Source organism: Falco rusticolus, chromosome 5 (assembly GCF_015220075.1).
Source record: "Falco rusticolus isolate bFalRus1 chromosome 5, bFalRus1.pri, whole genome shotgun sequence".
Lineage (NCBI taxonomy): Eukaryota > Metazoa > Chordata > Aves > Falconiformes > Falconidae > Falco > Falco rusticolus.
The window spans coordinates 65883284-65910888 of record NC_051191.1 but is presented as its reverse complement, the minus strand read 5'-3'; the positions used below and the strand labels follow the sequence as shown (position 1 = coordinate 65910888).

General features: G+C 41.1%; 1 protein-coding gene and 1 long non-coding RNA gene across 2 annotated transcripts in view; one reads left to right on the top strand and one right to left on the bottom strand.

Moving 5' to 3' along the window:
* PKP2 (plakophilin 2) overlaps positions 1-756 on the bottom strand; it is a 44462-nt gene extending 43706 nt beyond the window's left edge. The window contains exon 1 of the mRNA XM_037389917.1: positions 369-756. Coding sequence (XP_037245814.1) covers positions 369-579 — 211 coding nt within the window. The 5' untranslated portion in view covers positions 580-756. The remainder of the gene's footprint in view (positions 1-368) is intronic.
* Positions 757-964: 208 nt separating this feature from the next.
* On the top strand, positions 965-26312 carry LOC119149404. Its single transcript, XR_005104680.1, has 3 exons — positions 965-1469; positions 5854-6006; positions 24834-26312. It is a non-coding gene; the product is annotated as an uncharacterized LOC119149404 (long non-coding RNA).
* The last annotated feature ends 1293 nt before the right edge of the window (positions 26313-27605 follow it).

The following is a 27605-nucleotide window of genomic DNA, read 5'->3' as shown; positions in this document are numbered from 1 at the left end:
GAGGCTGCTGGATGAGAATTTTGGCTCGATTCTTCCCTGGGGCAAAAGGGCACAGGCCCCGCTACTCGCCCGAGTCCGCAGTTGGAAGAGCGAAACTCCTGACTCACTCGGGTGGGAAAAGAGAAAGGGAAGAAGCGGCGGAGCCACGATTCTCCGTCAAACCGGGTACGGGCCAACGGCCGGCACCGCGGCTGCCCGAGCAGCCCGCACCTCCCGGGGCGGGAGAAGCCGCGGCCACGGATGCGGCCGCCCGGGGCCAGCCAGGGTCCCCCCCCGGGGCCAGCGCGGGTCCCCCCCGCCCCGGGGCCATGCCGTGCTCCCGCCGCCACCAGCACAGAGTCCCGAGGGGCGCGGGGCCGGGCACTCACCGCTGTACAAGGAGCCACGGCTCTTCCTGGCCAGCGTCTGCTGGACCTGCCGGTGGATCCGCAGCGCCTTCTCCTCCCTGGCCCGGCCGCCCGCGAGCTTGAGCCTGGCCTCGGAGGGCAGCGCCAGGCTGGAGCTGTCCAGCTCCCCCAGGATCTGCTGGCCCAGCACGGTGCGGATGTAGCCCTGCTCGGCGGGGCCGCGGCCGGCCATGGGCACAGCCGGGCGCCGCTCCGCTCTGCGCCGACAACCTGTTGCGCCGCCGCCGCCGCCACCCCAGCTCCGGGGATGAGCCGCCGCGGGCCGTGCCGTGCCGTGAGGCGCCCAGCGCCGCCCCGGGCTCTGCCCCCCCCCGCCGCGCAGGTGCCAGGCACGGCCCGCGCCTCCGCCCCGCTCCGCCCGCCGCGGCGGCCCGCCCGTCCCCTCCCCTTCCCGCCGGGGCGAAGGGCCCGGCCCGGCCCAGCCCGGCCCAGGGCAGCGCGGCACGGCCGCCGCTTCAGGCAGCCGCCGCCCCTCCCCGCCCTCCCGCTGGCGTGGGGCCCGGCCCGGCCCGGCCCGCCGGGAGCTCCGAGGGGGCTGTGCCGCCCCGGCCCGCGCTCCCGCGGCACGCGCACCCCCGCGGGACACCCCGCGCCGTTCACACGCGGGAACGCAGGCTGCCCCCGCGCCCCGGCCCGCGCGTATCCCGCGTCGCACGTCTCGGGTACTGCTGTCCGTCACGCGCGGCTGCGTCCCGTGCGTGTCAGTTTCGCCCTGAAGCGTGAGGCGCGGAACCGCTCTAAGCTCGGCGCTCCGGCCGTGCAGCCGGGGCTTTCGGGTCGGGCCGCGGGGCTGGGGGCTTCCCCGGCTCCCTGAGGTGCTTTCCAGGCTTTTCTGAGGATCTGCGGAGGGGTGAATTGAAGCCGCCTTCTCCCCTTGTCCGCTGTAAAGAGGCGGTGAGGGAATCGCGTAATTAACGGCTGTACCCCTCGTCTGGCCGTGCCCTCGCCGGGGTCTGTGCTGGCCTGCGCCGCCGGCGGCGGCCGTGGGCCCGGGGAGGCTGGAGCCCTCACGCCGTCTCGGGACACAGCCTGGAGCTGCCGTTTGAACAAACACTGCTCACGGTGGGTTGAAAGGAGGAGGAAAAAGGGAACGTACAATGACTTGGGGAAAGGAAAGTGCAGGCTTTAGAAAAAGAAGGGGGTGATCGAGGACTGCACGATCAAGAAAAAATATAGTAATAATCCCCACTAAGTGCAATGTAGGTATTTTTATAGAAAAGTTGATGTTTTTCAAAAGCAAATGAAAACTCAAGTGGCTTTTATCTTCATGTGTTGTAATTTCAGAGGCACTCCAAGTCTCGAATGAGCTGGCATAGCTCGGATTTACCAGGAGTGCAGGCAGGGGTGAGGGTACGGGGTGGTGAAACTGGGCGATCCCTGTCTCAGGATATACTGTAACATAAGGAACTGGGGCACCTTCCTTATTCTCATAAAACTCAGGATGGGGAGGAGGAACTTGCTCCATGCTGAGGAGTCGAGAATCCTTTTGCCCCCGATTTACTCTTTGTCTCCCATTTTTTTCTCTAAGAGGGGGGAAGGAGCTCTGGCCTTTCTTCTCAGTCTGGCTAATGTCATCTCCTTTTGTTCTAATGTGGAGTATCACTGGAGAGATCACATTAATGATACGTGAGAACAGTTTCACTAGTTAAGAGAAATAGAGTGACACGCTCCTTCCTTGTAGATGAGGAAAGGTTCTGTACAGGAACAAAAAAGTTGGAGATAAGCTGTGGGGGTACCAGCTGGGAAAGAGGAGCAAGAATTTCTGGAGAGGAAGAAGTTGGAGGTATGTGGCAGAACTACGATGGGCGGGCAAAAAATGTAACAGCAAAGTGGAGGGATAAAACAACGAAAGAACAGGCAGTATAAGGCAGGAAAAACAATGGGGAAGACACATCACAGATAGGAAGGAATGTAAACTATGTTAGAAACTATATTAGACCCTTTTGCTGACTTACAGGCAGTCACAAAAGCATTTTCAGTAAACAATAGGTAGTACATTCTCAGCACATATGAGTGAGGATGACTGAGATTAGAAAATAGTCTAAAAAATGTGAAACATTTCCCCCCCTCCTCCGTTTCCCTGCTGTCTTCTTCATTCCTGAACTCCAGCACAAACATCAATTCTGGATAGTTTTTACAGTCGAAAGCAATTTGGTTTCACGCACAAAATACACCTGAAATAGATTCAGGATTTAGAAGATACTCTCATAAAGATTGTCCTCAGATGCCACTGATGCCACATACAGGTTTGGAAACTCTTGGCACATTGGCGTTGCCTCTGTTGGAAGAACTGTTGAATTGTTAACAGGTTTCTTTTGCAACTGTGTATATTTATTTGGGCTTGCGTATATTTATTTGTGCTTCCGAGAAAACAAATGGCAGTTTGCTCTAAGCTTTACAATTGTTAATGACATTTCTGACATAGGTTTCTCTCCTTGTGACTAGGAATGCTGACTGGAAAGTTTAGGGGGTAGGGGTGGGGGGAGGGGAGAGAGAAAGAATTTTGCCTGCACAGCAATTCAGACAATGCTCAGCCAAGATCTGAAATAGAAATGAATTAAGGCTTTTTCTTAAACTGAAGAAAATGAGAAAATATCATGTAACTGATTGCCTCATCAATAGCAATTCCTGGAAGCTGATTTATGTTGGATTAACACCTCTTTGACTGAATTGAAAAAAAAAACCCCACCAACCCTGAGTCTTTTGAGAGGGAAATAGTACCAGTGCCATTTGCAGATGCAAAGTAATTTAGTTGGGGTTTTCCCTGAAAGGACTGCAACTTGTCATGAATGATTGCTCGTTAGAATTTTGGAAAAAAGATCTAATTATGAGTGACTAAGGGATGAGGAATCACATACAAAAACATTTGCTTTCTTGTCTTGGAGTCAAGCAGATCAGAAAACCAGATACTCCTTTTAAGACTTATTCTGACCAGATGTGCTTGGCCTAAAGCATGTAACCTTTCTTCATCAGAAGTTCCCCACAAGTAATATTTATATGAAAGCTGTGGTAGTTGGTGCTTTCACTTTTCTGCACACACCCCCCCCCCCCCCCCCCGTGTTGGCACTTACGGGACAAGCTGGGTTTGTACCCTGAAACCAGATTATTTTCAGCTGCAGGTGGACCTTAGAGGAAATGGGTGTAAGTATGAACGTTGAGGTGTTCAGTTTAAACGTGAAACAGCTCCACAGCAAGGGCTTTGTCTTAAATACACACAACGTTATTCCTCTGTGTGTCTCTAGGACCACGTGGAAAAAGAAGGGCCATCCGCTCAGGGTGGTTTTGTTTTTGGGTATTTTTTTGTTTGTTTGCTTGGTTGGGTTTTTTGTTTGTTTGTTTGGGGTTTTTTTAGTTGGCTTTTCTTTTTGTTTGTTTGATTTGGTTTTGGTGGGCTTTTGTTTGTTTGTTTGGTTGGTTTTTATCCTACGGTCGAAGGTGTTCTATGCAGTGCAGGTTGGTCAGGAGCAGCCGCCCGGGGCACCCCGCGAGGGAAAGGGGACCCGCGCGCCCCGCCGGCGACAGCCCGGCGAGGGGCCACACTGCCACCGCGCGTTCCCTCGCCCGAACCGCACCAAGCCCGCTCCCAGGCGCTGCTCCTGGGAAGGGAAAACTTCCAAAGCAGACTTGGAGAGTACCCAGGAAGGAGTTAACTCCGTGCTTAGAAAGTCTAAGATCGATATTTTATTGCAATTTTGTTTGTCATAGGAGACAGAACTGAAGTTCAATCAATTTGGCTTTTGTACCAGTCACCAGTCCTGTATTTTCTCACAGTTGCAGATACATTTCTTTCATCCTAGCATTGTTTTCGGAAGCAGAGAAACAGAAAAGAATCTGTTTTGTCTTGTAGGATAACTTAAAGACTTTTTTAGACACCCCTAGGGGAAAAGAGCTACTTTTGCATTGGTAAAATGAGTGTGATAGCAGTTCTCAGCCTGATGGAGATGTAGCTATAGAAGCAGTAAGACCTGTGATTGGGACTCCCCACCTGAATTAAACAGGGTTCAAGGGAGTGGCAGATGGCTTGAGGAAAGAAAACACATACACACACACACAAGATGACAATGATCCTCATTGGAACATCGCAAGCCTTTCTTCACTTTGATAAGGTGAGTGTGCAGCTGCTAGTTTGGAAAACCCAGGCCATAGCCTAGAGCTGACTAATGTCCTGACTTGAGAAATGTCATATCAAAACTATCATATGGCCATGAGCTTTGCTTTACATCTCAACACAGCCAAGGGCTGCAGGAGTTCAGGATGGTCCTGAAGCCACAGATAACAGTGGCTCCTCAGGCATACGGCTTTTTTGTTGTGTAGTAGGACAGGACTAACTTGCATCCTGACTTGGGTGATAAAAGCAATGTTTGTTTCATCAGTCTTGCCTCAATTTGTTTCTTCCTGTGGTTGGAGGTGTTATCTAACCTGCCTATATCAGGGTGGCAGCTGATGTTGGCAGATATTACAGCCCTTAGGTAAAGCCTCTGCTTGAGCCACTGACTGTTGAGCAGTTTTGCATACTGTCACTGTCACGCAGAGCTTGATCTGATGGGAATGGGTTGCTATTGCTAGAGATACATCAGGATACATTCAACCAGGGGATATTTTTGGATGCTATGCCCAGCACAAGTTATGGGGTTATATCATAGTCTGATACATGAAGTAGATAGAGCAGTCTCCAAGGGAAAGGGAGGGCGGTCTGTGTGGCTGCCCTCATGTACAATGTCATCTGTCCTTTGTGATGCTGTAAAAAGATTTTGATGCAGTGGATGAGACAGCAGGAACAGAGAGAACTGAGATAAGGTTTTTAACAGCCCTGACTATGAATCACCTCTGTAGCAATTTCTCAACCGGGTCCAGGCCTGTTTTACTTGCTAGTGGGCTCCTCTTCACACTGCGGGCAGGGGAGAGCCTGGTTGCACAGCTTCATTGGGAAGGTATTTTTTTCAGTGAACAAAAGCAGAGGAGATGGGTTTAGTATAGATTTATTATCCATTGTGTTCGGCAGGAATAGCTTCGCACTGTGAACTGGAGGGGGAGGACAAGTTCCAGGGGGGGGGTGGTAAAGCCCGTTCTGTCCTAGCCAGTCAATATCTTGTGAATAACATTCCCCTGACTGCTCTGTTCTTACAGTTTATCACAGCTGGCTCAAGGCTTGCTAGCAACGTGGGCAAAACCAAGCAGCAGGGAATCATGGGCAAAGTTTGTAATGCTGCATTTAAGCGTTGATAAAGTGACAGCATGGCCTGCCCATGTATTGGGTTGTTTGCTGGCTGAGTACCTGCTGCCCTGGCCAATTGCCTGTGCCTAAGGCTTGCTGCCTTGTCCTCATTTCTTTTCTGTCCAGGTCCCTGTGCTCTGCTTTATCCTACCATTCCTAGTCTCTCCCTTTAGTAATCAAGTGTAATACTTTAAAAGTGTGATTTTTTCCTTTCTTTCTACTTATTTTTAGGCTCAGAGATGCATACAACCAGTTATTGGAACAAAGTGTGCTTGGCATCTGTCAGTTTCTGAGTCATCTGGGCACTGGGGAGACAGCCAGGAAAGATCTAGGAAGACATATTCAAATAGTCTTATCAAACACTATGCTAAAAAGAGCAACAAGGTAATGTGACTTGTTTGCAAGGCTTGGAATGAAAGGAATGAAGCAGAGCTAATTTCAGTAATCTGCTGTCACTGCTTTGAGTAAAACATGCTTACTCAGTTGTCTCAAGCATGGTTGTTTTACCATGCATTAGCGTTTTGGTCACTGTAGTAAAAGAACATGCTGTATATGTAGGTGGAGGTATAAATACTCTTAAACTGTTGACACAGGAGCACAACACCAGTGTATATTGGAGTTGCTGCTGCATGCATTCATCTAGAGGCTCTGAATTTTATCAAGGCCCTCTTTTGTTAGGGGCTGCATGTGGGAGATTTTTGTCTTCACCTTAAGGTACAAGTAAACAATACATCCAATAGACTGATGTCTTATCTTTATGTACAAGTCAAAGGTGGAGGAATTAAACGCTATTCCTGAAGAAATGTCGTAACCCAGAAACTGAAAATATTTTTTTTAATTTTTGGGTCCTGATTTTGATGTATGAGATGTGTTTATTGAGGACAATGGTAGAGCAACATTTTAAACTACATTTTTTCTACTGTTAGTAGAACGGATTTTATTTGCCATATTTCCCCCATCAAAGCATCTTTTGAGATAAAACTAGGTTTTTTCTGGATTTTTTTTTTAAATAAGAACTGTCGATACCCCTCCTCCAGGCAAAATTAAAATTATTGGTTTCATTACAACATTCTAATTTCTTTTCCTATTATAGTTAGTGACGTTGATGAAAACAGGGCTAAAGGGACTCAAGAAGTCCTGCTCATTTCCTGCTGTAAAGTAGGATTAACTATATCAAAAATATCAAAGATATCTATCTAATCTGTTTTTGATATGTTGCTTAATGCATGGTGGGAGAATATTTCTGTATCATACTGTTTTTCTACAACCTGAGGATGCACACATGAAAGATCTGTAATAATAGACATCCACATAATGCCAGATTAATGCATCCAAACCAGTCATCATAAGAAAATGACAGAATGCACTAATGCATACAGGAGATTAAGTTGGAAGAAAACCAAAGTGTACATGCATATTCATTTTGGGTTAGATCCTTAACTTTTCTTTAGCAGCTTTGTGCACAAAGCAGTCACAAAGCTGGCTGGCCTGTTTCCTTGGGAAAGGAAATTCTCAGATAGGCTCCAGTTGCCAGAATAGTTTATAAGCAATCTGTGTGTTAAACCAGCAGGTCCAGCTGGCCAGCAAGAACTGCTGTCGAGAGCTGCTCTATGAACACAATGATTTCCCAATGGGCTTTTCTTTTTTTTTCTTTCCTTCTTTTTTTTTTTCCCTTTCCTTTTTTTTGGGTAGGTTAGACTAACTTTTTATTGGAGCGTTTTTGATAGTAATTTGCTATGGGTAAGCCAGGTCAAGAAAAGTACAGTCCAACCTGATCGTGGCTGAAAATAAGTGCAACCATTTCTGCAGTATAGATAACTGCCTTGTTTCCTATACTTTTTGATTTTTATAATTCTTTCTCTTTTTTAGTTTTTTTTGTTACTGTGGTAGTAGTGATTATAATACAATGAAAAAGTTCATATTCTAGGCATTTCCAGCACAGTTTAGGGAGTGACATAAGAACAGAAAAATATCTGTCCTGGATCAGACAAAAGATCTAGGTAGCCTAGCACACTGTCATGGTGTCCAACAGTGGATGCCTAGTATAAAACCAGCACAAAGGTGGAGTAATACTCTCTTAGTATACTTCTGCAGCTTACAGAAATGTGCAGCTCAGGGATTTCTTTAGTCAGAGGCAGTACCTTTGTGTATAATTGTCTGTAATGATTTTCCTCCATGAATTTGAATAATGGTTTTTTGCATCACTATTGCCCTTTTGTAATGGGTTATACAGCTTAATTGTAGGGTATGAGAAGGTATAGTCCCTTTTTTGTTTTTTGAATATGCCAGTTGATAATTTCACTGGATGTCATCTACTTTTGGTAGATGAAAAAAAAAAAAAAAAAAAGGAATAAGTTTCTTATTCATCCTCTCTGTGCTACTGATTATACAGTTCACTATTATGTTCCTCTGCAATTAGTTTTCTAGGCTGAAAAGTCCTAACCTTTTAATCACTCTTTGCCTGCAAACTGTTTCAGACTGTAGATCATCTTTATCAGCCATCACTTTTTTAGCTTAGCTCTACCATTTTTAAGATGGGTTGCCAGAACTGCATGTAGTATTTAAGGAGCTGAGATGCCTTGGATTTATACGATGATGTATTAATTATTTCCTATTTTCTTCCCTATTCTATACCTAATAATTACTTTATGTTCAGTTAGCTTTTTTGACTGCTTCTAAGCTGACATTTTCAAGTCACACATTAGTGCAGAGGATTCTTTCCTTGGCCTTAATGCTGCCTGCAAGGATGTTGAACATAAACACATTTTATGTACTATTACAGAGTTAGTCCTTGATAGTATCGTTGTGGCACAAACCAAAAATACCACTGGGAAGAGAATCAAAACCAGATTCTCCCCTTTTAGCTGCCTGAGTAGCTTATCCTTGAAACATTCCTCTACAATGTCTAAAAATGCTCCAGTGTGACATTTAAATCAACATAAGAGTAATCAAATTTTCCTGTTATGGTATTTCCAGTCCTGGCAGACTCTCTGAATCTGATTTTCACCTAGCTTGTCACTATTGTTAGCTGTCCTTATCTTGACCTGGCTGGTGGTAATATATATACTTTGCCTTGAGAGTTGCTTTTAAATATCTTGCCTGACACTTCTGTATGAGATCTGAGGTTTGCAATTGGACATCTAACCACTGCTCTAGTTTTGATGGTCTCACAAGGTGTTCTATGGTGCTGTCGGATACACATCAGCTTTAGTGAGGAAAGTCAAGTGTTTAAGCACACACACACAAACACATAGTTTTAATCTGTGGGAAAGAGCCATGGGTCAAAAGGAACTAAACCAAAATACTCAAAGAAACACAGTCCTTGTCTGTAGGCAGTAAGTGATGGAAGAAATCCAAGGTGAATTGCTTGCTTTGTTCCAGAGTCTGCAAAATGTTTTACATGTATTCATGAACTGAACTTGACAACATCACCAAAACATAATATTTGGCAAATAGTTCCCTACCTACAGCCATCTGCAAAATGAAATGAAACTTCAGGGATTTTTCTACAGACATGCTTTAGCTATGGCTTGATCAATATACTTGAACACTTTTATGTCCTCCCTACCCTTTGCTCCTTTGTTGCATAATACATTCATGTATATTTGTCAGTACCACAGCATCTGCCATCTGTTAATCCAGGTGCTAGATCTAAACAGTAGAAGTTCTCTGTGCCAGTGGACTGTTCCTTGCTGTGTGCTGTGTCTCTGAAGTTAAGTATCATTTTAATATTAACAGGAGATTCAGGAGATTTGGATGTTGTTTCTTCCTTTGCCAGTTTGTGGAATCTTTTATGTAGATCATAGGAAAGTATGTGGTCCCATTATGGCCTCTGTAGTATCCTGTTTCATTTTTAGCTTAATGAAATTGAAGCTATAGGAATTTCCTTCTCTTGTACACTTCAGATTACTCTGATATACTGTGCCAGCAGCCACCGGATTTCACCCCTCTGCGTCAACTCCAGACAATAACTCTGAATGGGATAATGGGATAAAGCACTTCCTGAAAATCGGAAGTAATCTGGCCAAATATCTCCCTGATGTGAAGCCACTGGCAGTAATGGAAATACAGCAAGAATGAATATTGGCTTGGTGTCCACTGAATCTGTTTCATTTGGTTTTGGCAATATGCTTATGGCGTTTTTAAAAATTAATCAGTTGGTCTCTCCATAATCTGAATCCGGGCTGGCTATTCTTATTCAAGTTGTACTTTTTCTGACACTGATGAAACGTAATTGATCCCTAGATGTGCTGTCGATGATAACTTATTTCCTGCTGCTGCAAAAAGCCCATATCTCAACGGGCAATTTAGGCAACAGGTAATTTAAACTGGAATATTCAGCTGAAGAGCAGTCTAGACAGACAAGGATATTTTTTTGGATGGATCATAGCTGGAAGAAGGGACTGCACAAAGTGCAGTGGCCACTAATTTAACTGGAAAGATCACTGTGGGCATCTTCTGTTACTGACAGGCCTCCTGTCAACCTCTCTAAGAGCCCTGCAGAAAGTTTGCCTTACCAGACTGGGAATCATGTGCAGCCAAAGATTGGAATTTCTTCCTTAAACTATTTATTAATATTAAAAGGACACCAAAAGCTTCCAGTTATTAAATCACTGTTTCATTTAAAATATAAAATAATAAATAAGGACATGACAATTATTTAAGATATTTTTATAGTTAAAACATGCAATAAAATAAATCTGCCTCCTGGCAACTCTGATCCTTGCCAGGTCTGGTTGTTTACCCTTATTCAGCAACTGTCATCAAACAAACCCATACAGCCTCTTCTGGATTGCTAAGGAAGCATCTCTTTCAGGGTACTGTTTCATGTCACCTCTCACATAGGTTGCTGCTGAAATGGTAGTTCCCCCTTTTTCCCTCACACTTCCAATTAAATGCTTCTGCTTTTTCCCTTGTGTTGGGGTGTAGCAGTAGTCTGGCGACATGGTAGGAAGGCTTACCTTGCTGCTGCTGAAAAACTAACCATTTCTTTTTTGTTGGGTTAATTTTCTGTGAGATTGGCAGATGAAGGCACAGGATCAAATCTGCTGGCAGTGAGTGGCAGGCATGCAACTTGAACTCCATGGCTATGGGTCTGCTCCCTCTTGCAGGCTGCCCATTGCTTCTCTTGGGAGTTTCTTAGTCCCTGTTGCTGCTTCATGCTCTTTTCTCCTTTCTCCCTCTCCCCAGAGAGTTCAGTATAACTCAGAATAGAGCAGTACAGATGAGATGGACCTTGCTCTATTGCAAGACACCAAACATAAGAGAATGCAGTGTTGGAAGGAAATTAAGTAGTTTCATCAAAAATATATAGACATACATATATGTAAAATGCATACATGTAATGGTATGCATTTTAGATTAAAAATAACATGAAAATTTGTCTGTGTAGAAACTACAGACAGTTGGAAAGCATGCATGAGTTACTTTCCATTAGTTTTCCTCTCACTACTGGTATCCATCAGCAACAGCTTGTTTATTCCCTCCTGCACTGAGTAATTTAGCTCTTCTTTTTTCCATCATAGGGAGATGTTTGAAAAGATGTCTTCACAGGATATCTGCTATATTCCACAGCACTGAAACAACATCTTGGCAATATTTTAAATCAAGAAAGTTGAATACTGTTTATAGTATTCTATAGAATATAGAGCTCTGATGCTGTATCAGCTTTCTAGGATTTTTTCTTTGCTTCCCCTCCTACCTCATTGTGCAAGCTGCTCTGAACTTTTTGAACGCTTTCAGTGCTGGGCTGTGTTATGCTGTTAGGTATGGCAGCAGGTAATGTGATTTATACCTGTATAAGCACACACAGGTATGCAGAGACAAGCACAGAATAATGCTTTCATTCTTCCATCTAAGGAAGTTCATTGGAGTGGAAGAAATTTTTGATTTCTTGCCTACTTATACCTACGGAACAGGACTACAGTAGTTTTCCAGAGATGTTGAGCTTTTAATCAGTTACAATTCCACATGGACAAAAGACCAAAGAACAAATAATTTATGGTGGAGAGCATAGATTTGTGCATTAATTGGTTGCATGTGAGTCCAAGGAATTAATTTTTTATCCAAACAAACATAGGAGTTTAACTCTTTTTTTATTAACAGATTCGCAAAACCATAGCAGTATAGAGCTCATTGTTGTATCTTCTCATGGATTGCTGTTTGCACTGAGGGTGGGGGACAAAAATGTCTTGGGTTACATCCTGATGTCCTGGTCTTCTGATTGTTTGAGAGGGAATTTTACCACAGAAAAACATGGTTGCACAATGTGATGTTTAGCTTTGTGTGGCCACGCTTCCTGCCTCTGAAAGCCAAGGTATGAGGAAGGAGGAGAGAAAAGGTGGGACCACTGTGTGTTGTACCCTTCTATGAACTGGGATTTAGCCAGGGCACAGGCTGTTTTCACCTCAGAAACAGCCTGGAGTCCATCAGTTCAGAAATAGCCACAATAAGTTAGTCCAGCAGCCAGGGTGGTGAAAAGCTGTATGACAAGTTTGAGCTTGCCAGTTAGAAAGTGGAGACAATAGAAAACTCTAGGAGATCGCCTACTTCACTTTGCCTAAAGTCATACAGATCTTGAATCCTGAGCTCCAGTCCAGGACTTTTACCCTTTTGCTGGCAATTCATTTGTTCCAATTATTAGATTATTTGAGCCATTTCCGTTGTATTTATCATCAAATAGCTCCTTATCTTTTAGCAATAATGCTGTTCAGGTAGATAAGAGAATCTTCTATCCCTGTTTTTGGCTTTTACAGAAGGAGAAGTACTTGAGAAGATAAATAGTGTCTTCTGTTTTATAAAGAATAACTATATATTATTACAGGCTTCAGTGTGAAACAAATGTGATTAACAAAAAGAAGGAATCTATGCATCAAACTGATTATTTTGCTTAAACACAACTACAGTTGTCAAGCAAAAGGTCTTGTTTGTGTTCTTTTTTAAAAAAATGGTTTATAATTGCTGACATTATTTCTTTGTGATTACTGTACATGGAAGAAAAGTGTGACTGCACTTGTCAGCCACTTTTCCTACACAGTGATAATCCTTTTCAGAAATTATACAACCTTGTAGCCTACTGAGAAGTAAATTAAAAAGCACTGAGATTTATTCCCTCAATTGAATCTCCAATTAAAATTACAATTCCTCAAAGTATTGTTTATTTTCCTTGTACAAACTTAGAAAAAGGCAACTTAGAATATAGCTAATCACATTTCTAATGGAGTTATAAGAAAATGTGCCTATATAATACTTGACTTCAAAATCACATGGAAACACTGCAATTAATTTCTGTGAGACTCACTATACTCCTGAGTTCATTATGTTTCTTTATATGCAGATTAGAACTCTTATTCTCCTTTCCCACTTTATATAATTCCACTCAGGCATTTGGAGCTGCACTGCTATAATACTGTTGTCAAAAGAAATGGTAGCAAAGTGCAAGTGGAAACTGGATACCTAGTGAAATTTCTGCTGATGACAAAGTAGAACTCTGCTTGAGGAACACCAGCAGAAACAATCATCAGACATAGCAGAAAGAGAAGAATGGACTCATGGTCAGTACTGTCTGTTCTTTATATCAACAACAGCTGTCATGCTCTTGATGAGACAAAGAGGAGCAGATTGAGAAGAACACAGCTGAAGGTTAAAAGTCATCACCAAATCAGCCAATAGGAACTTATTGCTTTTTTGTGAGAAGTAAGATTCAAGACAGCTGAAGTACAGCTGAAGTAAATGCAGGAGGTGTTACAGGGCTACCAGAATAAAAGTAAAAGCCAAGGTAAGTGCAAGGGAGAGCTTTCAAATTACTTGGTGGAATCCATGTGGAAATAGCTTATTGGAACAAAGAAAGGTTCTGTATATTTAGGGATATCTTAGGAGATGCCCACTGAGGACTAAAAACAAGCTATTGAGGTAGTCCTCAGAAAGCAAGAAAAAAGATTGCATCATTGGCACTATCAGTGATGGTCAGGGTTCGAGGGACTTTGCAGTTCCTTATGTTCTGGAAGGGGACAGTTTTACTTTTTACATGTCCTCTTTTTAGCTGAGAAGGATGTTATCTTATTGACCTCAGACAGGCAGTGTTTCCTAGGCAGGACCAAAGATCAGAAGGTAAGGAGAAGAGGAGCTATGACCTACCCTGAGCAAGATGGAACCTGCTTCCAGCAAACAGACAGGGAAAGAGTGACTTTTTACATTCTCAAGAGGACAGAAGCTAGGACAGGAAGAAGAAAAAATAATAAAAAGGGATGGGAAGAGGTGTTAGCTTTTATTCATGCTGAAAATAGAGCCTTCATTAATTGGAACTTGGGGTTGAGTTCATCTACTCCAAATTTTAATGAACTTTCAATTATGCCTTTGTATTGTTAGTGTCTCTTTAATGGAAAAAAATAAAAGATTGGAAATATAGGCAAGTTACATGTTACAACAAGCATAGTAATGAGACTATAAACATACTAAACTATTGTAATAAACATAAATCTGAAAATGTAAAATAAATTTCTGAAAGCAGAAATGTGTTAGGATATCATAAAATACCTCATTAAAAATTTGGATACTTTAATTTCAGATTTCTATTTCTATACTTTTTTAATGAGACAAATAATAAAGAAAAATGACATTTTCTGATTGTCCACACAGGCCAGTAAAAGTTTTAAGGAAGTTATTTTATGTATGAAACAATGAAGGGTGGCCTGAAGCTGCCACACTATAAACTGAATTGGAGATTCATAAAATACCAATGAATTTGCATATTTCATATCCACCATGTTATATTCTCCAAAAGCAGGAGGTTACGTTATCGTGTCTTCTCTCCTGCTGAGACCAAATTGATACAATTTCCATAAGGAATTGTAGGTTCACTTGTTGATACATGCTATGGGGTTGAGGCCTGAAGAACATATAGACTGTAGTATGCTTTCAATATGACATGGAAGTAAAAAAAGACAATTACACTCAGAGATATTATAAGCCATCCAGGAGTTTACAACTGTAGAAAGCAATTTTTGCATAAGCACAACAGTTCAGGAGAAACAGGGATAAAATATGATGGCTATTAAGTAATGACTGGGTAGCGTGACCTGGAGGCCACTGAAGGTGGGAAGATTGCTGCATGATTTATTTTGAGCAGCAATGTCATCTTTTTTTTTTACATCGAAGTAGCAGTGATAAGTCATGGCTGAAATGAAGACATTTCTTGCATGTCAAAGATGATGATGGATTGAAAGATGTGAGCTTTAACTATGATGATCAGAAGAGCTTTTAGCTTTAAATTCAACCTCTAAGAGATGCATCTCAGATGTGGTAATTATGAATGGTTTAAAAATCTCTCACAAAGGTAGATGGCTTCTACAGTGAAAAATTAAAGGGTCGCTTTGGTTATTCATCTGCCAGAGATGCTTCAGTTCACAGAAATAACCTGTACTGTGTCAGAGGCAAGCTAAGTTGAATTAAGTCAACGGTACCTTCAATCTTGAAAGGTACCACCTGGCTTGAAATATTGATGGGAAACTTAGAAACCCCCAATTCAAATAATTGAACAAATCCTTAAAAAAAAATAATCCTCAAGTGGGCTTCTATTTGCTGCAAGCATTAGGCAGTAAAGAAGATATAGGAATATATAGAAATTAGCAACATTATAATTATCAAGTAACTGCTTGTCTTACAGTGCTGCAGGCAAGTTAACATGGTAGAGAGTGGGGGGTCAGCCTTCATTCTTCCTTTGAATCAGTTTAGGTTAGGAGTCACTGAGGTAAATGACTCTATAGTCCTTAAAACAAGAGGAGCTGCTGTGTTATTGTCAAGCATATTTAAGGAGAATCAGGCTAAGCCGTCGCACAGAGATGTGCAAGTAGTGTTATACACACAGTTCTTTCTCATGACTTTCTGGTCTACTGCTCTTTGTTCTTCCTGTGCTGCCACACAGTGCCTGTGTGGTTTCCCCCCCTCTTTTGGGTCTTTATGAAACATGCTATTTCTTCCCTAGGAATTGTCGACTAGATAGCTTTTATCAGATTTTACCCCTCTCCAGTCTGTACCAAGTCTGTAACAGGATACCATTGTGCTGAACTTCCCAGAAAGGCAGTGTAGGAGAGTAAGTTCTTGCAGGCTGTTGAGCATTTAATCTTCTGCTTTGTGTGTACAATGTGGGTCACAAGAATATCGTGTAATCTGCATGTCACTATTTCTTCTCTGCAGGTCTCTGCACAAGGGTGGGGTGCAGTGATCATGGTGGTTTGGGTCTGTAAGAGGAAGACCAGCAGGGACAAGGAGCTCCAAAGGGAGCGACTGAGACTGTGAAGAATGGCTGGTTGGGCACATGTGTTAGTGTTTATTAGCTGTGCATATGCCAGCTGCTGAAGGAAAAGAAGCAACAGGGGACCAGTCATGTTGAGTGGAAAAGATGTAAAAGCAGTGCTACGGCTGGCCTAGATGGCTCAGCTGAAAGGCAAAGAGGCAAGCAGGGTGGAAGTGCAAAGGCAGAGGAGGAGGTGATCCAGCTCTGTGAACACAAAAATACTTGTCAGCTTCTGGTGTCTGTTTTTTCTGACTTTATTACTGAGGACTAGTTGCTGAAATAAGGCAAGAGTGCACACAGTATTAGCACTGAAGGCAGTGCTTGCCAGATTTTGCCTCTCCCCTTTTTTGAGACTTCTCTGTGAAACTGTCAGAGGAAAGAGGACCTGAAATAACAGTTAACATCATTGAAAGGTCCTTCACCTTGGGAACTAGTACCTGGCATAAAAATTCTCAAATCATTGACAGATGATGTAAATTAGAGCTTGCAGGACTAAAGGAAAAGAACACCAAGGTTATAAATTCAAGGATTTTGAGTTAAGGAAATGTCAGAACTAAGACACACATAGAATATGCACAGTTCTAGCCTGACCAAAGCAAATCTGGTTATAAATAACTTAAAGGAGAATTTGCAATGGGAAGGGTCAGAATAAAGAATTAAGGGCAGAGGTACTTTGCAGCTCTAAGAGGCAAGAGAGCAAACAATGGAACAGCATAGGGCCATAGGGCAGCAAATGGCTATTCCAAAATATTGCAAAATGACTCATGTGTTGTTTAAATGCCTGTTGATATGGTAAGAACTTTAGATTTTGATCAGTACATACAACTGAAAGAACTTTATATGAACCTGACTGCATTAAGCTGAATTTTAAAAATGATTCAAGTGAAGGATTGTCCAATCTCAGCAATAAACTCCAGCTTCTTTAGGAAGTAAGACTTTAATGCTGTGGCATTAATCTCACAAGTACATTTTTATTACCCAAATAAAAGTGGAGAGAGGAAAAAGAAACTACAACATGAAGGAGCTGGAATTGAAGAATTAAAATGGCTTTGCCAAAAAATGTTGATTATGAACATTCTGTGTGTGTTTTCCATGTCACTTGAAGGTAACTGAATGCCCAAGGGGCTGTTCTCAATATCTATCTTGGCCATCAACTAGAAAGTATAAATCACAAAACCGTTTTATTCCTATGGATAATAATTGACTTGTAGTATTTCTTTGTAATCTCATGACATTTTTGGGGAATGAAACATAAAATGGAGACACAATTCTGTATTCTTACATGTGTGAAAGCTCAAAGTAGCTATTTCAAACCAGCATGCATAAAAATCATATTATTGTATGTAACATTTACCAGGACTGGTGTTAAAATGAGGTCATTTTATTACATTCTTTCTGTCTTAATGCATGCTAGCAGCATTCTTAAAACAACGCTTTCATTTGGCTGTTCTACATAGTTCTGCTTTGGCGGGGTAGTAATATTAGCCGAAATAATGCTTCTTATCTCCAGCCACTCTTCTGTTGTCAGCTATGCTTTCATGTTCTGATTAGTGCTTTAGACTGTCTTCTGCCTGATGCCTGCTTTAGCTGACTTTTCAGTAGCATAACCCTCAGTAACATCAGGAGTGTCTAAAGAAGTGTTAGTAATTTTTGCAAATAAAGAGGGAGGGCAGGGTACTTTAATTACTTGACAATAGAGAAGCCATCATTTCCAAAGATTCATAGGGCTTAAAATATTGATTACTTAGGTATTTTTTTTAGCTATAAAGCAATTGCTTGCTTGTTCTTCCAACAATATCATTTTGAGTGATAGTTGAATCCTATAGGTTTTTTTAAGACGGCAATAGAAACATGTTCTCTTTCCAATTTATTTTGCTGGTAAAGGATTAAAAAGTGTCTCTTTGTGGGGAATGAACCAAAAAAATTAAGGGACTGTTGGAGCCCCCCTTTTTATTTATTTATTTCATTTATTTATTAATTTTTAAAACAGCTGCTTTGAATGTGAACAGGGGTGCATATCCTGTCAAGGCTTTTATGCCAGTAAAATGTGTTGGGTTTTTTTTTATCCCAGTGCTGAGTCACCTAAGTGATAATCATAAGGAAACTTGAGAAGGCAGGAAAACAGGTATCTTATAAAGTCAGGCTCTTCCTACCATGTAATTTTTCTTGGTGGAATTAATTCTAAATCTCATTTCCTATGTTAAATTAGGTCTTTCTAGAGCCATCTTCATATTATTTTTTGTTTTAGTTTCTTTTTCTAGGTGTTTCAAATCTACACAGGAAAATTTCTGTTAAGAAAGCTAAATTGTGCTGTATTAAAAAACAAACCAAAGTGTAAGGCTGATTTAAACACCAGTTTAATCTCATGCTCAAAGTTTATTAAACTATCATCTGACAATCACAGATACGCTAACTGCCCTGCAGCTGACAAATAAAAAGGCATTTTACAAATATTATGTGGGATGTACAAGCTAATATCAATTCATGTATTGCCGAGTTACAATTTTTAATTGTGTTCAGAATCATTTAATTAACTTCTTAATTGTCAAGTAAAAAGAAGTGAAGCATACAATCCAAAATCATGCCAATCAAAAACCTCAATTAGCTGTAATAGACTTTGGCTCAAACGTGTACTGCTGTGGTTGTCAACAAAACTGTAGTGAAAAAAAAAAAAAAAGGTTAAAATTAGAAGGCCCTCAAAGGAGGATCCTGGAGGAGCCTGTGGGGAGAGAGGGACGATGTTAAAATTGCCATGTCTGATGTCATTAAACTTGCAAATGCTTATGTCAAAAATACATTTCAATATGTGTCATATAGAAGAAAAACCAATGTACTCCTAAGCAAAGGAAAACAGCTTTTCAGGTGAATACTGGTCTGTATATTGAACATGGCACAAAAGGTGGTCTGGAAGAAGTGGTCTATGGTCATGGGTCATGATCCCTCTGTACGACCCTTTCAGCCTTCTCTTTTTCCATGAAAGGTTTGAGATTGGTTAAATATTGTCATGTGCTACCCAAGGGTATGGTGAAAAAAGATAAAACACAGTTAGGAAAGGTGATACAGATATTGTTGAGGTTCAAAAGTCAGTCACAGCTCTTTTTACCATAGGCTTCCAGAAAAGGAGACTACAGAAGCTGCATCTTATATCTGTGGTAAAACAAGGAGATGGCCAAGGCTGAGGAAAGGCCTTTCGCTTTTGTTATAGATGCTGACCCAGGAGCTGGAGATCTGTTTATTCATGTGTCGTCCAAGCTGTGGTGACTTTTGTGAGGCAAGAGAAGGGGAAAATCAAAACTGCCTAGGGCTGACAATTTCAGGAATTTATAATACCAGTTCAAATCCGAGTGCTGGCCTCTCAGGGACTGGAATTTATTGCTCTGTTGCATTAGGCTGTTTGTGTGAGATAAGATGAGTCAGTGAGGCCAATTTTTAATTGACCAGGGTAATTTGTACAAATCATTGTAAGTCACCTTTATTCCCAGCCTCATTGGAGACCAGAAATGCAATGGACCATCACAGCTTTATTTACACTCTTTTCTTTGGAACCAAAATCCTCTAAACCTCGGTCAAGGCAAATGATAAAATTGTAATGTTGGACTATCGGTTCTGTCTGCCATATCATTTCTGCAATTAAACAGGCATCCTGATCTTAAAAGCCCCTAACTGTGTACTTTCATGAGTAATTAGAAAAATTCAAAATATAAATTTTCAATGATAAAATAAATCCAGCTTCATGTTGCCTCAAAGTATTAGCGAACACCAGGAGTGATACATTTTCTCAAATGCACTTATCCTCACCTGAATAAGAAAAACAGAGCTGAACTAATCTCGCTGGAGTTCAAAAGTACAACTTGCAAACTGGCCTAGTGCTCATTTGTAAGCAAATGAAGTACAGTACAGACAGATGTTTTCCCTTTCATTTTATCAAGCCTTCCTTAGTTTGTGCCAAGTCAGTATGACTCTGGTCTTTTGGCTTATTTCTGAACTATTCTTCATTTCACTATGGATTTTATTTTCCAAGAGTGACCTACTGTTAGAGCACAAGTAACCATCTGCTCCATCAGCAATATGCAGACTAATACAGAGCAAGGGAAAAAGGATCGCTGGACTGGTCACCCTCGCACCACTCTCCTCCAGCTGGGACTGTTGAGGTGGGGCATCCTCACCCTGCACACTTGGAAGTGCTGGTTTGAGTCCTCAACAGAAGGCAGATCCCCCAGCTGAGTGCCTTACAATACTGGAAGGTGCTCAGAGGAATATGGCTTGCATGAGCGTGTTCCTGTGCAGGTGATGCTTCCACATATGGCCAAAGCGGAGGAGACTTTACAGTGATGCCAGACCTCAGGTGAGACAGCAGCATGGTGAAGGCCACACCACCAACAAAGGTGTTGCATACTTTGCCAAAACATCCTTGATACTGAAGTAACAGGCTGAGACTGCCCCCAAGTCATAACCTTTGGCACCAGGAAAGGGGCATGGGGCCAGAATAGCTTTGCACAATGGAAGTTGCCATATACAGCTGGGAGGGATGCCACTTTGCTGTCCTTTCTCAACTGGGCAGCAAGGAGTTGAAAAAGTCTATGTGGCACTCACACTGCCTTAGGCACAGCTGAGGATCTGGAGGACAAAGAGCAACCCCCCTGCTGCAGCCGCAGATGCAGTGAAATCCTCCCCACCCACTCTGGAAAAAATTCCAAAAATTTTTTCGCACTGGGGAAAAAGTGGCACGACAGATCCTGTTGGTTTTCACCAAGCCTACGCCAAGAGTCTCTGATACAGATCCTGATGCTGCCACTTTTGTCACTCAGTGGTATCTCATTGGTGTCCAGTGAGAGAATACTGTGAGGGTTATTATCCGCTGGAAGAGGCTGCCCAGAGGTGTGGAGGGGCTCCCGTCCTTGGAGATATGCAAACCCTGGCTCGACACAGCCCCGAGCAGCCTGCTCTAGCTGACCTTGCTCGGAGCAGGGGGCCAGGCTAGAGAATCTCCCAAGGTCCCTTCCAACCTCGACTATTCTGTGTGTCTCTGATTCTGACAGTCCAGGTATCTGCATGCCCAAATCAAATTCCAAAATGTAACTGAAATAATACTGTCTAATCTCAGGATATAATATGCCTACAATTTAATTTCTGACCCACCTGTTCAAGGCATAGGCAAATGCATGTAATGGAAAACAGTTATGTCTGTAACATAAATCATATATCACAAACATTCTTATTCTTGGAGAAACTCAAATATACATATTTAAAGAGAAAACAGATGAATGCAAGTACCTAATAGCAGAAAAGAAAGTTTTATCAGGTGATTTTGATGTAATACCATTCTTGATTGTGTTTATTAAGATTTGTTTACTAAAGCCGTCTACCTATCTTCTTCTCACCTAATTAAAATTAATTACAAAAGGAGTAATTATGCTTGCAGTCAGACCTGCTACACTGAGCAGATTATTTACTTGAGCTTTAATTTTACAGCTGCATCTGATTTTGCCATATTGAATTTTAATATGTGGATGCTCATCTTCCTTCTTGTATAGTTTCTAAAATGAAATTACTTATGTTGTGTGCAATTACTGAGACTTTCAAGAGCCATTTTGATCAAGAGTGAGATAATTTGCCACTTTACCAAGGCAAGATGGAATTTAAGCTGAGGAGCTAGCTGTGTTGTAAATATACACTTAGCTTATGTTACTGTCCTTTCTCTGAATAGTATTAGAACAATTATTTTATAAACATACATATGTACCACTGGCTTATGCCGGGCACATACAGAAACATCTGTTCAGTTGAGAAATAGGATGTTGGTAACTTGAACAGCATACAAGCATATCGAAATCAGTGGGCATGGGTGCAATATCTTTCACGTGAGGAAATTGTTCTCACATACTAATACAAGTGTTTGTTCATGTCTATTTATAAATGCGTATTATATATTCTATTAAAAACATTAGGTGTTTAAAAATATGGTTTGATTTGCTTAAATGAAACAGGTTCAGCACTTTATCTGGAAAATAAAAATAGGCATTTCTATCTCAGTAAACTATAAATTTTCTTACAAGCAGGTAGGTGATGTATAGAAATCAAAACGTCTAAAGAATTGTAAAAAAATCTGCTAACATACACATCAACCTCAATCTGCAATATGAGACTGACATCAAAGTTGACGTCTAATTGGATAAAGTTGTGTTTTCAAATGTTGTTCTGGTGAAAAGGAAAAGGGCAATGTAAGCTCGTGATCAATGTTGGATCAGCTGATCAGAGTCTAGCACAGCCATGCTCAGGGGAAGAACAGAGCTGAGGCTACTGTTCTCTCCCCATACATTTCTCATTCATTCTATGTGAGAGACAAAATGTACATTATGATTTCTTTATTAAGAAGTGATACAATAATCTAAAAAACAAATTGGCTGGTGTCTATTGTGTGCCAGTGGTGAAATTAATGGAACATAGCCACTGAGGAGAGAAACTGAACTTTATCTTTACTATCCCTGGGGGTATTGGCTCTATAAACCAACAACATCTGGATAGGACTAACCTATTCAGAAACAGCAATTGGCCTAATAATCAACTTTCAAAATGAAGATCCAGTGTAGTACATTTATTTCAAATTGCTAAACTAATTATTGATGAGAGTTTTGAAATACCTACTGTCTATAATTATATATAAATTATATTCCTGCAGGCCTAATAGATATGCATGCTAAAATTAAAGGAGTGTTTTGCTTATTCTCATTGTGGTAGCTCCTATATATCTAGGATAACATGCACAGCAATTTGCTCATGTAAGCTGAAATAAGTTGTTAAAAATTGAAACAATATAATGGATGTACTATATTGTTTATTTGGAGTTTTTTTCTATATTTTCATATCTAGGTAATGTTGCAATGTAACATAAAAAAATCTAATGAGACTAATCAAAAGCTCAGACAAATATTTCTCCTTGATTGAATTCTCTGATTATCTTACACAACCAGAACACACTAGGCTCTTCAAAAGATGCACAACAAGAAATGGAGCACTGGAAATGTAGCAATGATATTGCATATATACCATTCATTAAAAAGGATCCAAAAGCCAAATGCAGTTAAAAATGCAGAATTGTTTCAAAATGTCTTTAATGGAATTAAATCCACAGCATTTTCTTTTTTTCAGCGAATGTCCTGGTGCCCTAAGAATGCTCCAAACATTTTTAAAGCACATGAGGGTAAAAAGAGAAAATTAAGAGAGTTTATGTTGAACAAGCATTTTAATCTATAGAATTTTGATAATAAGGTTGACAATGCTATAGATATATACCTAAGAACTACTACTTTTCTGGTATTTAAGTAAGAGGCTTGTGTTTCTTTCCCTGAGAAAAAATGGAAAAATATTAACTGCAGTCAGCATCATCCATTTGCAAATCTTTTTTCCAGATCTTCTATTTGTTTGTTTTTTTTTTTAAAACAGGAAAGAAGAGCTAAGAGAGGATGCCATCAGGGGAGCTTGCTTTCTTATTCTTGAGCTATTTGGCTTCATAGCTATTGAATGGTGCCCTCCATAATGGGAAATATTCTGAACTGGAAATTCCTACATTACTCTGGGTTTTTTCATTATTTTCTTCAAATCTGCTTGGCCTTCTCTTAGAAGATTTGAAAACAGCATCCTTTAGTAAGGTTTCTAGACCAATCTTTTCAAATAAAGGGAGAAATTTCAGCTCCGTGGAAGTAAATTCAGCAAGGTATTCTGCTGAGATTTCACTGAGAATTTAATGCCCAGAGTTTTTAATCTCAAAGATTTTGATAATAGAATTATATCTAACTATCCTATTTTCTTGATCACCTCAAAAATGTAACTAATTTATAACTAAATAAAGCATGGTTTACTTCCACAGGGGATTTTTAATGTGTGAGAAGTTACAGAGACCTCACATTCCACAGGAGGGAGCCTCTCTCCCGCTGAGCTTGGAGCAGGACTTTTAGTATAGGAACTGTTCCTCTTTTGAATTCTGTATAAAAAACCAGTGCCTTGTACAGAAAGTTAGAGAATTTTGGAATAACTCCTACAAAAAGAAGGGTTAGCCCCCACTTTTTAGTTACAAATGAAACTAGGATAAAAAAAATCAAACATGCCACTGAAATATTTGAGATATTTATTGCAAACATCGATGTCATTTTCGAATATACTATCCAAACTTTAATCTTCCTGTCAATTTTGCGCAGAAAATTAGTGGTGAAATTGTTAAGAAGTTGAAATAGGTTTAAAATATACATTTTCAGAAACAACAAGCTGCTTTGGAACCTTGCAAAATAGAAAGGTCTTTGAAATTCTCCATGTGTGGCTTTTATAGAATAATTTCTACATTCATTAACCAGCCTTGCTAAAAGTAGTGGTTGTACACGCAGAAGTAGTGCTGTCTGAGCTAAGCATTATACACAGGATGTGTTTATTATACTGGAGGAGATTGTGGCAGCCCTGGAAAGCTCACGTGCATTTGTAAGGATGAACCTAAGTGGACTTCTTGTCCTGCAGGCTGAAGCAGGAAATTAAACTTACAAAGGAGGGAGCTTAACTAGTTAGGGCACTCAGGAAACAGGGAGAGGATTAAATTAAATCTTAATAAAGACAGGTGGCAGCAGCCTCCCCACCAAACCACAAGCTGTGCTCAGTTCTTCCCACAGGACAAGACACTAGACTCTGAATGGCTCGTTCTGGCAACCCTGACTTAGACACTTCATTTCCAGTGCAGGGATGTTTATTTGAATGTTCTCTGATGCTTTGCATTTCTTTCACCAACAAACCTCTAGAGAGGTTTGAATGCAGCAAACACATTTTGGATTACCCCTTGACAATGCTTCAGGTCTCTGACAGACTTGTGGGTTTTTAAGAGTAGATTGGACTGTTGTCTCCAGTCATTTCCCCGTTTCTTTTTCATATATTACAGCTCCTGGGACCTGCTATCAGCCTGCAGTTGATCTCAGCAGAGCCACCCATGCAGCATGGCAAAAAGGATTCATATCCCCACCTGGTACCCACCTGAAGAAGTCCTTGGCTGTGTAAGAAGGCATTTGTGAAAGAAATAGGAATCTCTGATTGTGCATTTTTGCTGATCACAAATGCAAGTTCATGATGCAAGTTCACAGTGGCCAAGTGTGTGATGGCCACATCTTCTGCAATACTAGGCAGTTTAAGCACAGCCAACAAACATCTTTCCTCCAGCTGACAGGAGCATCAGCGTCATCAAGCTAATCCACACTGTGAGGGATGATACATATTCCCTGCTGTCCCAAGTCACATATTTTACCAGAATGATTATGGATTACTGCATGACCTAGCCATATACTGTGTTTCTGGCAGGTAGCAGTGGCATTCTGTCATGTTGAGTTAACTGCAAAATATCCTCCCTTAACAGATTAACTTGGTATCAGTATTTCAAATGAAGTCTGGATAATCACAGCTCGCTGAGTCTTCCTGAAACTCTGAGGAGCCATCGGGGAGCTGATCCACCTAGCCCAGGTGTCACAGTATGGAGATCAGTCAGGCCATGCTTTTGTACCTGAGACAGACACAGACCATGGCCTCGGCTCAAGGGAAGGAAGAGTGGTCTGGAAGCCATCTGTTCCTGTAAAACATTTGTCTGTCTTATCAAATATGCTCGAATACTTGTGCCAGAATGGTCACAAACATCTTCCTTAGCTGCAAAAAGTACTACCTTGCCTGCCCCATTTCTTAGTAATCTGGTCTGTCCTTCTGTCTGCTGGGACTTTAACTGATAGCACCACCAAAACAGACTGAGACAAATGCCAAAGCCATTCCCAAAGGAATCTTTTTCTAGCTGCATTTCACACGGTTATGATCAGTGTCTCTGTGGTGTGGCCTGTCTTAACCTGAGATCCTGTTCTTGCCAGAACTGTGTTCCTCAAGAAATGCTTCCCATTCCCTGGTGCAATGCTGTGCAACTCTTTTGCTGCCAGGAACACTGGAGGACTCTAGGTATCCTCAGGTGTTCCCACAGAAAGAGAAAGGCAACTTTCTGGGAGCTTCTGCACATGCAGACACTATGCAATGCAAAAGAAGTCTAGATGACTAAAGACATTTGCATCTCAAGGTCTTAAGCTGCTTTGATTTAAATGTCATCTAGTATCTTTATTCTATATGAAATCTTTCAGAGAGGTAATGAAATCTGCTCAGTTTTCACATAATCTGGGTATTCTCAGTGCTAAGTGAATCTTCACAGTAGCAGAAGTGTTGGCCAAAATGCAAAAGGTTGTTTTTTTCACATCATGGGGCAGCAAAAAACATCTGGGAGGGTAACTCATTATTGCTATTGTTACTGCTGCTACTACTACTACTATCAATATTAATAATATTATCATTACAGCAGCAATTATTATTGTAATAAAAACCATAACAAAAATGATAATAAGACTTTGGAAAATATTTATTTCATGGGTTTTTTGAAAGGATATTCCCCAGGAAAAAATGAATCAAAAAAGAAACATCTCTCAATCTATGAACAGGTTGAAAAATGCTTTTTATGACGATAATCCCATCATAATTTTAACTCTTGCAGATTCAAAATTACTCTTTTATATTATGCACACAAATACCATGTATAGAAGTATGACACTTTGCAAACTACACGCTTTCAGGCATCTGTGGACTTCAATGGGATCACAGTTCCTTTCCTGTTGGAATGCACTAACACCAAGTAATCCTTAAACGGATAACTTAAAATGTCTTACTGGAGCAGGAAACCCTAAGGGAGAAAATCCAATACCTGGTAAGTGATAAATGAAATATCATACTTTTTGTGGGCATTTTAAAACAATTTTTAAAAAAATCCAGTAAACTTTGGGATAGATAAACCATTTAACACAAACCAGTAAGCAAGCACGAGATCCAAAATAAACTAAATTGTTCCAAATGTTTTGGCTGGATGGTATGGTGGATTGCGGAGAGCCTGTTCTGTGTGGCAATACACAGCACCTCAAAATGGAAGCTGTGGGAGAGAGACAAGGGTGGAGCCATCACAGGGCAAAAACTGGAGAATATGAAGATACGTATGAGTTATCTTTAGAAAGGTCCCAGTTAATACATAAGTACAGGCTGAAATCCATCACTGTACTAATGAAGGCAACGCGATTGTTCCCAGAAATATCTTGGACATCTTCAACTCTGAGCATGATGAAAGGAGCACCACAACTTGCCTCTGTCTCACTCCGACATAGTTCATTTTTATGGGAATCTGTACTGTGAGTTTGAGTTGAAATACTGTGTAAGAGCCTGTGAATTGCTGTGGAGCTCCGGGCTGCTTCCCTGTGTTCCCTGCAGAGTAAGGAGTGGATAGCTTTTGTCCCCAGAGGTCTCAGTTTTCCTCAGATCTCCATCTTAGTAAGGGACAATCTGGTAAAACCTCTGTCTGAAAACCTTTCTCCTCTTGATTTTTAGCATATGTTATCTCTGCAGCAGGGATGGGGAGAAAGTCATTCAAAGAGGTTAAGTGCTCTGGCAGAAGCTGTCAGGCAGACCGGTGCTGGAATGTGGATGATCACGCACATTCCTGTAAGCTGTTACAGCCCAAGTTACTATCTCACAATTCTTTTAAAGATTTAATAAGGTCTTTCAAAAGCCATCTGAATAGCAAAAGTGAGAAAAAATGCTGCTGCATATTTTATGAGATATTTTTCAACTACAACGATAAAATTTTAAACGC